This window comes from Chrysemys picta, chromosome 15, assembly GCF_011386835.1.
Source record: "Chrysemys picta bellii isolate R12L10 chromosome 15, ASM1138683v2, whole genome shotgun sequence".
Lineage (NCBI taxonomy): Eukaryota > Metazoa > Chordata > Testudines > Emydidae > Chrysemys > Chrysemys picta.
In genome coordinates, this window is record NC_088805.1 from 31773599 (window position 1) to 31787098 (window position 13500).

General features: G+C 41.3%; 1 protein-coding gene across 4 annotated transcripts in view; it reads left to right on the forward strand.

The window, feature by feature from the left end:
* Positions 1-9653, forward strand: part of GRK3 (G protein-coupled receptor kinase 3) — a 136131-nt gene extending 126478 nt beyond the window's left edge. For all 4 annotated transcript variants that reach the window (XM_065568879.1, XM_065568880.1, XM_008163667.4 and 1 more), the window contains one exon: positions 475-9653. In XM_065568879.1, the coding sequence (XP_065424951.1) occupies positions 475-636 (162 nt within the window). In that variant the 3' untranslated portion in view covers positions 637-9653. The remainder of the gene's footprint in view (positions 1-474) is intronic.
* The last annotated feature ends 3847 nt before the right edge of the window (positions 9654-13500 follow it).

A 13500-nucleotide genomic window follows, 5' to 3' on the forward strand; every position in this document is an offset into this window, starting at 1 on the left:
TTTTCTTAGTTTTCAAGTCTACACTAAACTCATGAAGTATTTGCCATGCTTTACATGCGAAGTGGGAGGGATACGGCTGTACTAGGTCAATGTGGCACATCTGAAAACCTGGATTTCAATGGAACTTACGTCAGAGTTAATTCAGTTTAATAATAATGGATACAATTTTCAAAACTGACTGACTAATTTAGGAGCGTAAGTAGCCTAGTCTGCCCATACAAGCAAACTAATTTCCCAGCAGCTCAAGGTCGTTAGCACATTCGTAAAGAGTAGTAACCGCTTTGGTTGCTACCATGTTGCCTGGGTTTGACTCAGTGCTTAAAGACGAAAGGTTGTGTGTTACCAATACCCAGAGCCATTCATTTTCTAATAGGAACTAAAGTACATTGTTTAAAAATGCTAATAGGGAAAGTGGTATTGCCCAGTATGTGCACTTGATTATGAAGTGCCTAACAACTTCTCTATCCCTTTCAGAGTGACCCAGAGTTTGTTCAGTGGAAAAAAGAGCTGACAGAAACCTTTACTGAGGCACAGAGGCTGCTGCGTCGCGCTCCAAAGTTTCTCAATAAATCTCGCTCAACAGTTGTAGAGCTTTCAAAGCCACCACTCAGCCATAGGAATAGCAATGGGCTGTAGAAGAGATGAGAGAACAAAGGTCACTTAGGGAAAGCGACTCCGTCACCATGTATGAGGGCCACAGCATCATTAGTTACTTGTACAATCCCTGAACCAGGAAGTACTTAGAAGATGACGCCTTGGATGTTTACAGCATGGGATGATGACAGGACTCTACATCTGGAGGTTGTGAAGACTAAAGCAATGACAAGGTGAATGCTCACTAATAGCAGTAGTGAAAGTTGCCAAATGTAGAGGCTGCTTATCGTTCCCATGCATCATCACACCCTGGTGGTGTTCGAATGGTCTGTTATCCTAGAACTATTGAAGGAAGGAAGATAATCTTTTCTTTGCAATACCCTTGTTTTGGTATGTACCAAACCTGGAAACTGAAATGGTTACTACTCTTTATCATTTACATGTTGATGTCTGTTATTGACATATCCCAGACTTTGGAAGGAACTGCAAATTTGTCATGTGGGATAACAGGTAATCCTATATGTTGCCTTGTTCTTTCCAGCCATCACTATTGACTTTAATAGATCCTTGCTCCATACTGCTGGTGATCAACAGTGTGACTCTTATGCACTTCAAAATACTGATTTCTAACTGTCCTGTGGTTTGAATGTTGTTGATACTTCATGGAAACATTGAACTCAGATTATTCACTTGGTTTGTTGTACTCACTAATAGTAGCTACCACCGTTTTGTTTCTTCTACGTATATACAAAACTATAACTGACACAACAGAGTAATAATTGGTGAAGAGGAATATATGGTAGCTTCATCTAGTGGTCTTGTAAAAATTGATTATTTTAGCACAGTTTTTAAACAGCAGATTCCTTTTGACAAGTTTACAGTGAATACAAAACAGTTCTTTTCCATGTCAGCTCAACTGCACTTTTTAAAAATTAAAGAATTCTGTAAATCCAGTGCGTACTAGTGCACATACTGGATTAAAATGTATGGATAACTTGGTATGTATTCTTCTGGATCGCTCTTAAGTGGTTGGACTCATAGACCCTTCTCTCTCTCTCTCTCTCTCTCTCTCTCTCTCTCTCTCAAAGTAATGTGTAGCATAGTTATCCCAGACCTTCATCATAGCCAAGCACTTAATAGTCACATGCACATCAGATTGCAGGAATTTCAAAAAGAAGTCCAAATTTCCTTTTATAGAGAATTCAGACATTCACACTGAAAACGGTCTGAGAATATTAAGGATGAAAATGACAAAAAATAAGACGATTATATGCCAAATATATGTAAATTCTCCTTATGTCATCATTCATATGTCACATGTAAGGTGATATTTTAGGGAAGTAAAAATATAGTATATAATCTTTGGACAACTTTGAACATTTCAGGACAATTTCTACCCTGTTATGCATACTATGAGTCTCATTGAATCTAATGGATTTGCAAGAGGTGCAAGTCAGAGGAGAATTTGAGCCTTCATCTAATTCTGTATGACATTGTTTATTGCGGGTCACATTCTGCTGAGTTACATGGGTATAACTCTCATAGAAGTCAACAGACCTGCGCCTGTGTAAATGGGAGCAGAATTGCCCATCCCTTCTGACCAGTTCATTTCTAGCTTGTCTGGCTAACAGTCAACCGCAGAGCTTCAGAATGGTTTCACGGACAGCAAAGTATAAAGTGCCAAAACACTCAAAAATCCTTTTTTTTTTTTTTAAATTCATCTATTTATCCTCCACATTCTTGTGAAATTGGATGTATGAGCTACTAAAAATGGGATGGCTTAATAAATCTGACAACAATGCCAACCATTTTTCTTCTTTCTTGTTATAGTGTGAGAAAGAAATTGAATTTTAAAAAATATTTTATGCTTGGCAAGTGGTAATTTTAAAAGGATATTTACACATTCGTTTTCTTGGATTACTTTTTAAAATGAGCATGGAGTTCCATCTTCATCTACTGAAAAGTAATGTTTGAAGTCCAGGTATATTTCTATGAGCAGTAACTGTGGTCTTTTCCTAAACTCATGCCACTGTGGAGTGGCAGATTTTTAATGTAATCCACTGTACACTGGATATTTTTGAATTGTTTTCCTAGAATACCACACACGCACCTATTCTGATTTGTGTTTTGAATAAAAAGAAAGCTCAATCTATGATAAAACCACATTAAAAAACCCCTCATATCATCTCTTACTCCATTCGTGTTTTATTAGTTCAAGGTCAATTTGATCAGTTCCATTTGTTCTCTTTTAAGTATTTCCAGTAGCTGAAATTTTCTGTCATCATATCCTTTGGGAACATTTGTGGATCTATGGTTATGATTCTGATATTTTCATCATATTAAATTCTAAAATGCTATTTTCTGTAGATAAAAGGAAGATATACCTGAAGCTAAAAATGTGTGCCTCTAAAACATTCATTTCTTTGAATCAAAGCTATGTAATAACTTGTGGAAGATATGTTTATTTTAAAAATTAAATTACAAAATAGAGTTGGTTTGACACTTGAATATACTGTAGCTTTTTACATTATCACCTCATTTTTGTAAGCTGTTTAAAGTTATCTGGATTTTGATTTTTAAAATGGCAGCTAAAATCATCTGTCATTTAATATTCACTGCATTCCCTTTGATAATTGCTTATAGGAGTCAAATATTAATATAAATATATCATTATTTATTTTCCTCCAGTTTTATTTTTCCCCAGAATATTAACATGAATTGTTGAAGCTTTGTAGAAGTTGAGTGTTTTGCACCATTCCACTGTCTCAGTCAGTAACTTCACATTTCTGAAAGAACAGTTATCTTAACAAAACCCCCACACTTGTATTCATGGTAAAGTATTTTATCACTAATAAATGAAGGTTTTGCTTGGAAAACTCAGAATTAGATTTTATACTGTAGGGAGAGATTTAAAATTTAAGAATTCTGAAGTCAGAGATTTGTTGTTGTTCTTAACCAATTGTTGCTATTTTAGATATCAAATTCTATAATGTCTTTATGGGACAAACAAAATTGTTTTTTCACAAGGATCTTTAAAGAATATAAATATGTTGTAAAACTTGTTAAAAATTGAAAATGTGAGAGAAGACTTGGTTTTGTCTTTTAGACATCCGAACCCCCTTTGTACGCTCAGTGTGCTTATAAAATGTTCAGGGAACTAAAAATTAAAAGAAAAAGCTGCTTGCGTCAACAAAACTAAATTAAACATTAAATGCGGCTTTTCAATATGTTGCTATCTGCCAGGCTGTAAATGTTTATTCAGCTCTAGTGTAGGCTTTTATTTTATTCATTTGTGGGTAACTTTTTCCTTTTCATTTTAGAGCAAAATATATTCCAGACAATGCCAGATTTGCCCTCCTACACCTTGGGTGTTGCTGGGATATTTCTCAATAATTCTTTATATTAGTTCTTCTGACATATGAGCTGATGAGTTTCTGAAGGCCCTAATCCTACAGAGACTTGTTTATGTGCATCAGTGTAATCAAGCCCATGAGTAGTGTGATTGAGACTGTTCACATGATTAAAGTTAAGCATGTGTGTAAGCTTTTAAAGGCTTAGGGCCTAACAGGCTTCAGAATTGTCCTGGAAAAACATGGGGCTCACCCTCCATTCTTGGCTTACTACAGTTCCCCTAGTGAAGAAAGACCATGGCAGTTTGAGTGTGCAAGGAATAAGTTAGACCTTCCCATTTACTGTTGTGAATTAGGGCCCCAATTTGGGACAGCACTTTAGCAGGTGTGTAAGTCACATTGACTTTTGTGCTTTAACCGCTCTCCTGAATTGGGATGCTTTCCTGAATCAGGACCTAAATCTGGGATAAGCAAAACATCATTCATTTATACTGAAAAACAGAAGTATAACGGTGGAACTGTTCAGAAATGGGTATTTTCCATTAGTTGGGAGATGCTGTGCAGCATTTCAGTGAACACTCTGTAAAATGGCCCAAGGCCTCATGGTGTTTAAGCTAGAAATTAGGGGCAATTTATTGTTCAAATCTATTATGTACTTGAATACGAGCTTGCAAAACCGTAGATGAACATTTATAGTGCTGTTAATTTCTTTACCGAGGTATAGGTCAGCCTTGTAGTTTAAGTATCATTGTTTAAATGCTTCTTCAGAAAAGTTATGCTTTAGCTTCATTTCATTATCATGCTAGTCCAGCTAGATTTAAGGCTAAAATCTAATATTTTTAATAATACTTTTCGGAGATGAGCTTATTTATCATCATAAATACATGAGTGTACTGAGTGTTCATCTGGGGCTTACTCCAACGCCTATTGAAGTCAGTGGGCATTAGATCTGTCAGCTCTTAGAATGGAGAGAGATAAATAGCGGTGTCCCCCCAGGAGTCTGTACTGGGACCAGTGCTGTTCAACATATTCTTAAATGATCTGAAAGAGAGGGTAAACCATCAGGTAGCAAAATTTGCATACAATAAAAAATTACTCAAGATAGTTATGTCCAAAGCAGACTGCAAAGAGTTACAAAGGGATTTCACAAAAGTGGGTGACTGGGCAACAAAATGGCAGATGAAATTCAATGTTGATTAAATGCAAAGTAATGCACATTGGAAAACATAATCCCAACTATATATAAAATGATGGTGTCTAAATGGGCTGTTACCAATCAAGAAAGAGATCTTGCATCTTGGAGTCATTGTCAATAATTCTCTGAAAACATCCACTCAATGTGCAGCGGCAGTTAAAAAAGCGAACAGAATGTTGGGAATCGTTAAGAAAGGGATAGATAACACGACAGAAAATATCATATTGCCTCTATATAAATCCATGGTACGCCCACATCTTGAATACTGTGTGCAGATGTGGTCGCCCCATCTCAAAAAAGTTATATTGGAATTGGAAAAGGTTCAGAAAAGGGCAACAAAAATAATTAAGGGTATGGAGCAGCTTCCATATGTGGAGAGATTAATAAAACTCGGATTTTTCAGCTTGAAAAGAGATGACTAAGAAGGGAAATGATCGAGGACTATAAAATCATGACTGGTGTGGAGAAAGTAAATAAGGAAGTGTTATTTACTCCTCATAACACAAGAACTAGGGGTCACCATATGAAATTAATAGGCAGCAGATTTAAAACAAACAAAAGGAAATATTTCTTCACACAACACACAGTCAATCTGTGGACCTCCTTGCCAGAGGATGTTGTGAAGGCCAAGACTAAAACAAGATAAAAAAAGAACTAGATAAGTTTATGGAGGATAGGTCCATCAATGGCTATTAGCCAGGATGGGCAGGGATGGTGTCCCTCGCCTCTGTTTGCCAGAAGCTGGGAATGAGCGACAGGGGATGGATCACTTGATGATTCCCTGTTCTGTTCATTCCCTCTGGGGCACCTGGCATTGGCCACTGTCGAAAGACAGGATACTGGGCTAGAACGACATTTGATCTGACCCAGGATGGCTGTTCTTAGATTAGGTTTTAAAAACAATGGCACTGAGCATGTTGTGTGAGTTTAGCACATGTGTGGACCACACTGTTCCTGTATGTAGGCCCAGCCTCCACAATTTGGCATGTGGAGTGTTACTTAGTTGAGGCCTTGGCTACACTGGCAATTCACAGCGCTGCACTTGCCGCGCTCAGGGGTGTGAAAAAACATCCCCCCCCCCCCCCTGGGCACAGCGAGTGCAGAGCTGTAAAGTGCCAGTGTAATCAGCGCCTGCAGCGCTGCACGCTCACTCGCAGCACTGCGAGCTGTTCCCCTCGGAGAGGTGGAGTACTTGCAGCGCTGCGAGAGAGCTCTCACAGCGCTGGTGGCGCGACTACACTCGCGCTTCACAGCACTGCCGCGGCAGCGCTGTGAATCCGCGAGTGTAGCCAAGGCCTCAGTTGCATTCAAGCTTCTTGTAATTTCAATGACTCCCTCAGAGATGTGACAGAGCTCTCTCTTCCCCCCCACACACTTTCCCTAAAGAAAAAATCAAATAATACGGCAGTAATATTGCCACTGTTCTTATCAATATACATTTATTCACAGTCTGATACATAGATTACAGGACATATAGGGCATTTGGTGCTAAAAACAAAGAAATCAGTTCATTTAGGCCCTGATCCTACAAACTTTTAAGCACATAAACACTCCTCCTAAAGTTACTTGGACTTGATTCAGCAGCAGTATTAAGGTCAATAAGAGTTTTCCCATTGACTTAAAGGAACGTAGGATCAAGCCCTATGTGCATAAAGTTACTCATACACTTACTTTTTTAGGATTGAGGCCTTAAATATTAGTAAACTCTTCATGAAAGATGAAATACCTGGAGCTCTGTTTGTTGTGATTTTCTTTGGCTGTTGTACAGACAGCTAAAAACTACATTCCTATTTAATATCATTTACTTTTACATTGTGTAGATGTGCACAAATCACTTTCTTTACTTGTCCCACACAGCAAATACTGGTGATGCAGTTCCCTTAATTCTGAAATTCCCACCTAAATACTTATGGGGACAGGTTCTTTTGAACTCTGCTGTAGAGAGTAAAGAATTCTAGTGGTGTTATTTTAAGAAATGAGTCAATAATTCTACAAGTTAAAAAACCCTGAAAATATTATTTTAAAAAAGTATAGTATTTCTTAATTTGTAATATTGTATAAAATGGAAAATATCTAAAATATATAGAGAAAATATATATACAAATGTCTGCACAAATTGCAAATGATTTAATTTTGTGTTTCCTGTTGATTTATATTCCATGATGTACATATTATGTGGATTGTCATTTATTGAACATTGGCTGTTTTAATACTATTGTTAAATTGTATTTTTATTTTATTTTAAACTAATCATCACAGACTCAGCTTTATTTTGTTAATGTAAAGTTTGCTACGCTGTGTAGGTATAAAACCAAGAATTCTATTTTAACAAAAAACATTTTATATTATTTATTGAATCCATATGTTTCTTCAACTTGTGACATTCCATAAAACTCCTGCTCCTTATCTGTATAGCTTGTTATTTAAAGAGATGGCAGTTCCTTTCAGATAGAATTGAACAGCTTTATTCTGTTTTTCATAAATAAAGTCAAATTAATTTCAGTAACAATCTGTCCAGTTTACCATTTTATCGTAAAAATAAAAACACACCCTTTTTTGCAGTTACCTAGATCATCTCTTTAATGCAATGGCTGAGTGAATGAAGCATCATATAAACATTCTTGCAAATAAAACCCATCAGCTCAATTTGCTGGTATTCACAGCTTTTATTCTTTTTATTCCTGGACATTCCAGTGAGCGAGGTTTTATTCTCAAGAATGTTCATGGAAAGGAAGCTGTTACAAATGCCAGCACAAATAATCACAAGAGGATTGACAGTGGTAGTGCTGTCTCGGCCATTTTAGAAAGCTCATTACTAGTCATGGAAAACATATGAAGAGTTTTAAATGTTCCCAGTTTGTTTGTGAACAGAAAAAGGGACTTATCCTGTTCATAAAGCTTACATCATCCAATCAGGAAACAGAAATAGTATCATGGAACATAGGTGACTGGTCACACTGTGTGGCTAGCAAACGCTCATAAGTTGAAATGGTACTGCTTAACTCCTACTGAAACCTTCACAATGGCATTTAAATTGTATTTAAGTGGCACATGGGTCTTGGTGGCCCCTCCTGCACTTGGAATGCATTTCACCTATAGTGAGAAGTTTGCAACTAAACTATTGGCTGACTTGACTTCTGTCTTCACAAACTATTGTGACTATTGGACAATTCTGCAAAATTATGATCTAGTAGTGGATAATTTACTAACAGACAATAGGGCTAAATTTGTCAAATAACTCATTTGCTAAAACCCACCCATCTCTAAGCATGCCATGTACGCTTTGAGGAATACATTGCCGCATAAAAGAATATGGTTTTAATCTCCATGTGTTGGGAAGCTTCAGTGCGCACTCTTTAGTATTTCATTAAATAACATCTTGCTTATGGAGAGCTCACCATCAAACGTTCCTTTTACCCACCATCGGAATTAAGCCTCTTCTTCTCATTAACGAAGTAGCACAAGTGCTTTATTCAGAGCTGGAGACAGCACTGTGTAAGGGTAAATACTGTTTTTTGGTTTGATTGTTTTTGTTTTGGTTTCCATTTTCCCAGACTTAAATTGTTTGACCACATTTAGTTGCTATTGCTATCAAGCAAACCAGACTTTGGAGCAGTCCTGCCTCGTGAGCATCCACCGAGAGAGATTAGGCTGCGGTGAAGTATGCACTGCTGCCATTCTAAAGCTTCTGTCTGAAGCCCTCTCTTAAATGCACGGTGAGGGCGTAGAACTCATTCCAATTCACCCAAACCGAGACATACCAGAGCAGAACACTTCTTTAGAATATCGAAGTCCTGCATTAGAGGGTAGATTGTACCTTGGCATCAGGATTTTCCTGACGTGCTTTTTATTTCCATTCTAGCTTATTAGGCAGCAGAATGGGGAGTTGCATAAAGGGATTTTGGTATGAGGCCGGAGCTGAGTACAGTGGAAGGATAAAGTTTTCCCTATTGAAACATGTCCTTGTTTCTTTCTGAAAGGAGAGAGGTGACTGAGCAGGTGAGGTGGACTAGTGCAAATGAAAGCAGACTGAAAAACAGAATAAAGTTAGAACTTCCTGAGAGAGGCATTTTCTTACTCACTTTATTTTTGTGACTTACTTCAGAAGCAGCAGTAGAGGAGCAGATTTAAATGAATAGCAATGAGTGATTAAAAAATGGAAAGAGAACCTGTTTTCAGTGTGTGATTTAATGGTAAGAAAAGCCAGTATCTGTAAATAACTTTAGATATTGTATCTGAGAAACATTTGTTTTATATGTTTTGCTCTTTTCATATTTATTGTGCAGAAGGAGGTTTTATACCTCCTCGATATCCTACTAGTGCACGTTTGAAGTCGTATCTTCCACAGAGACTGTGTGGTCACGGTTTACAGTCCTGGGCAGTGTATGTGCTGTGCCACACTTCGTTCATTCTACCATTATTACTTTTTTAACAATTGGAACAGCTAAGCTGCTTCTGTGTGTTGGTCAACTGCTCTCATGCAAAGAGAATTCCAATAAAAAAAAATCACGTGAGCATGCTACTGTGTTTCATTCTTTCCAGCTTTTAAAAAAATAAAAATAAAATAAGACTGCCTGAGCTTTTCAAGATAAGGGTACAGTGGCTTGTTGGGCACACGGACACCATGACTCAAAGTAAGGCAGATTTTAAGATCCTCCTAAAGAAATGTCTTGGGGGGGAAGAGTTGGAGACGGTTACAGAAGCATTACATGCTTGCACCTGTACAATGAGAATATTTAGAAAGCTGAGCTCGTGAGCCCTCTGCTGTGCTTTCCAGGGCAAACAGACGCCTTATTCTTTGTGGATGGTGTTTGCCTTGGCAAGCTGGGAAGCAGTTCATCCCCTTTCCTTCTCTCCCATAAAACTATGCTCCATATCAACTCCACCCCTACCAGGCAGCAGGAGACTAGATGATTGCCAGTCACATCAGGTATATAAAGACAGTTTCCCGCCCGCTTTCCCTCATTCTGCTTTGCACCCTCTCCTGGAAACATGGAGTCTTTGTTTAGTCTTCTACTGCTTTCATCTCCGTATTTCTTGGAGGAAAGAAGTAAAATCTCATGAAAAAGAAGGCCCTTAAAGGAATGACAGAGAGAATGATTGGTTATGGGCCCATCACTGAGACTTCAGGTTACCAGTGCATAGGGGGATGGTGACTTTTCTTTAGCTACTCCTCTCCCTTCCTCCCAGCCACCCTGAGTCCTTCCAGTCCCCAGGTTGATCCCAACCGGCTGTTGTTCTTGTTTGTGGAGTATAGTTAAAGCAGATGCTGCCGATGCTGATGCTTCACAGGGCCAGCAATGTGAGCCAGGGCCATCTCCTTGGGACGGGAGAACTGTTCAGATTGCTGTCTCCCTCGCCCTGCTGAACCCTGGAATTCTGCACGCTGCCCTTCTCCAGGCAGGGAGTACAGGCCCTGAAGAGCCTGCATGTTTTTTCCTCTGGATAATTCTCCTCAGGATTTCCTGAGGTGACGTGGGGGGGTTCCAGTTTCCCTTCCCCACCACTAACAAGCCCAGAGAGCTGCCACCCACCACAAGACACAGTGTGCCCCTGCCCAGACAACTTCTCTGCTCACTCCCTCATTTTAGAGCAGCGCTTCCTTCGTTTTCCCGGGACCTGCTTTCTGGCTCATCAGGAGGAACACGCGCCTTCCACAACTAATGTGGCAGGATGACGGCCTGGTTTCCCTGCAGGGAAATGCGTAACTCCCAGGATGTCTCTGTCAGCATCTGCAGTGGATATGGAAGGCCCCTTCGCACAGCAGTGTGGCCTTCCCTGCACAGGAGAGTGACTGATCGGATGAAAGATAGAGGATTTTGTGACCCTCTGGATGTGCTCCACACTGCTTTTATTACAGATCTGGCCTCCTCTCCCTGGTTCTCCCCTACGCTAAGACTCCAGGGACATAAAGCAGCCCTAAGGCCTCTCTAGTTGATATTATCTAACGTCTACATGGCAGTAGGACCTAGAGGCTAACCAAGTCAAGGTTCCGTTATGCTAGGAGCTGTACAAACATGTCATGAATGCCCTACTGTTCTCCAGGCACGTGAGGATTGCTCTCGTCTTTGCACTCTCTGGGACAGCAGCCCAAGATGCAGCGCTTCTGTGTCACCGTGGCTGAGTATACTCCCATGCCTTCGGCTCCTCTCAGGGTTTTATCCAGGAGCAGCACCAGGGTTGTTGCCACCCTAGGCAGCAGCGCTCCTCCACAGTAATCGGCGGCAGCTCCTCCTCTGAAACTGCACTCTCGGCGGCGGGGGTCCTTCCGCTCCGGGTCTTCGGGGCACTTTGGCGGCGGGTCCTGGAGCGAGTGAAGGACCTGCCACCGAATTTCCGCCGATGACCTGGAGCGGAAGGACCCCCGCCGCCGAATTTCCGACGACGACCCGAAGCGGAAGGACCCCCGCCGCCGAAATTCCACAGAGGGCGGCGAAATGCCGCCCCCACATCCTGCCGCCCTAGGTGACCGCCTAGGATCGCCTAGTGGAAGCGCCGGCCCTGGTTTTATTGCCTCTGCTCTGCCTTGATTTGAGACGTGGGTTGGGTTGGGCGGTGCCTGGCTCTCTACACAAAGATCACGCACGCGCACAAAGGAGTTCACCAATATCAAGGCTTCAGTTTCGATTCATACACCAAGTGGTAAAATCAGCGGATTTACAGAAACATAATGGGCAAAGTTGATGAGGTTTCTCCTATCTGTTCAGGTCCCTGGAGGCCTCCAGACAGCTTAGCCAGAGACACCTAGAGCGACCAGAGACACATTCTGCCATCCACGAGGCTGCAGTACAGACAGAACTTTGCCCCTGAAAATCCCTTGTCCAAAATATCACCGTGAAAGGCTACAGAGTAACAAAACGGCGGGAAATGCTGATGATCTTCGAGAGCCTGGTTCCTTCAGAACAACTCTCTCCTGTCACTGCCCTGGAATGAGAACCCTGGTGCCACCCTAAACCGAGCGAGACTGGTAACAATCTGACCAAGTGGAACCCCAAATGCGAATGTAGAGAGACGAGGCCTCAGGCACTGCCTCCGTCACCATCCTGCACTCCCAAGGATCTGCTTAAGGTAAGTGAGAACAGCAGGGCGAGGCTGTGGTTTTGGAGCAGCAAGCTATGATGAGTTAGGTATGGACGCAGCTCTTAGCCCACTTTCCCAGGCAGGTGTAGGTAATCGGATCGGAAGCGGAGCTGGGGCAGGGGCAATGGGGGCTTCTTAAATCACAGGCCCCAGCTGAGATGCGTAAAAAAAGAAGAAAGGCGCGGGGAAAGCCCAGATCCAGCCAGATGGGGCTGCAGGTGGGAGGCTTGTACCCTAGAAAGGAGGGCTGGTCTACCCCAGAAAGAGAGGGAGCACTTTGTGTTATGTCCTGGGGACTCCGCCCAGTGCTGATGGGGAGGTCCCTGCTCCTCCGTGAGACAAGGGCATCCGGCAAGTCTCATGCAGCTTATCCCACTCCTTCCAAAGGTAAAAAAAATCTCCTTGTTCTGTTGCGAATTGAGCCGTGCTCTCTCCTGGCTCTGATTGGCTGCACCCCAGGAGTTGGGAGTTCTTTCCAGCTGATGCCATCTGTCAAAATGCAGCGAGAGACTGCACTGTCTGCAGCTGCTTTCCTGGGCAAAGCCGGTGTCATGCATTATCTTCCTGCTGTGTGGGGAGCAAAGCAAGGGAGATTTAGTAGTGGACAAGAGCCTATGCTGTGCGTCGGGGGACGGGGGGGTTTAACCAGGGCCGTTGTTTCTGCAGGAGCTCTGTCACCATTGGGCCACCAGAGATTTTGTAGCAAGGGGCTGTTACTCTACCACGCACCATGCAGTTACCTGAGCAAGGGCACACTTCCAATTTTTGCAAACAATTCTTCTACAGTCTAAGGGCCCAGGGTAGTTTTTAGTGATGCTCTGCTACCCCTGCAGCTAAGTGGTTATTTTATTTATTCATTCATTCCCTGTAGCTAGTCAAAAACTGCAGGCACACTTCCCACAAACGCTAGAAGGAAAGCTACAACTGACACAGTGGGTCCCATTCTGTGTGTGCTTCCTGCCCAACATCGGCTAGTCATGCCTGTGAGATCTGTAAATGTCCATAGTGCTTTACAATTCTCCAGGGAAGATTATAACATTGGTTGCGAACACTGAAAGTGATAGGAGACCGTTTCTCGCTTCAGCAGTGGGTTTTCTACAACTGGATGAAATTTTTTTAACTGCAGGGCTATTTTTGGTGATAAAAAGCAGTTACATTTCTTGAAAACACTTTGATTTTAGAGACTTTTTTGGAAGGGGAAAAATCAAAATGAAAATATCTTAATTTTGAATTGAAATTTTTGTTTTGGTTCTCAGAAAGAAACCAAATAAAAATGGTGAT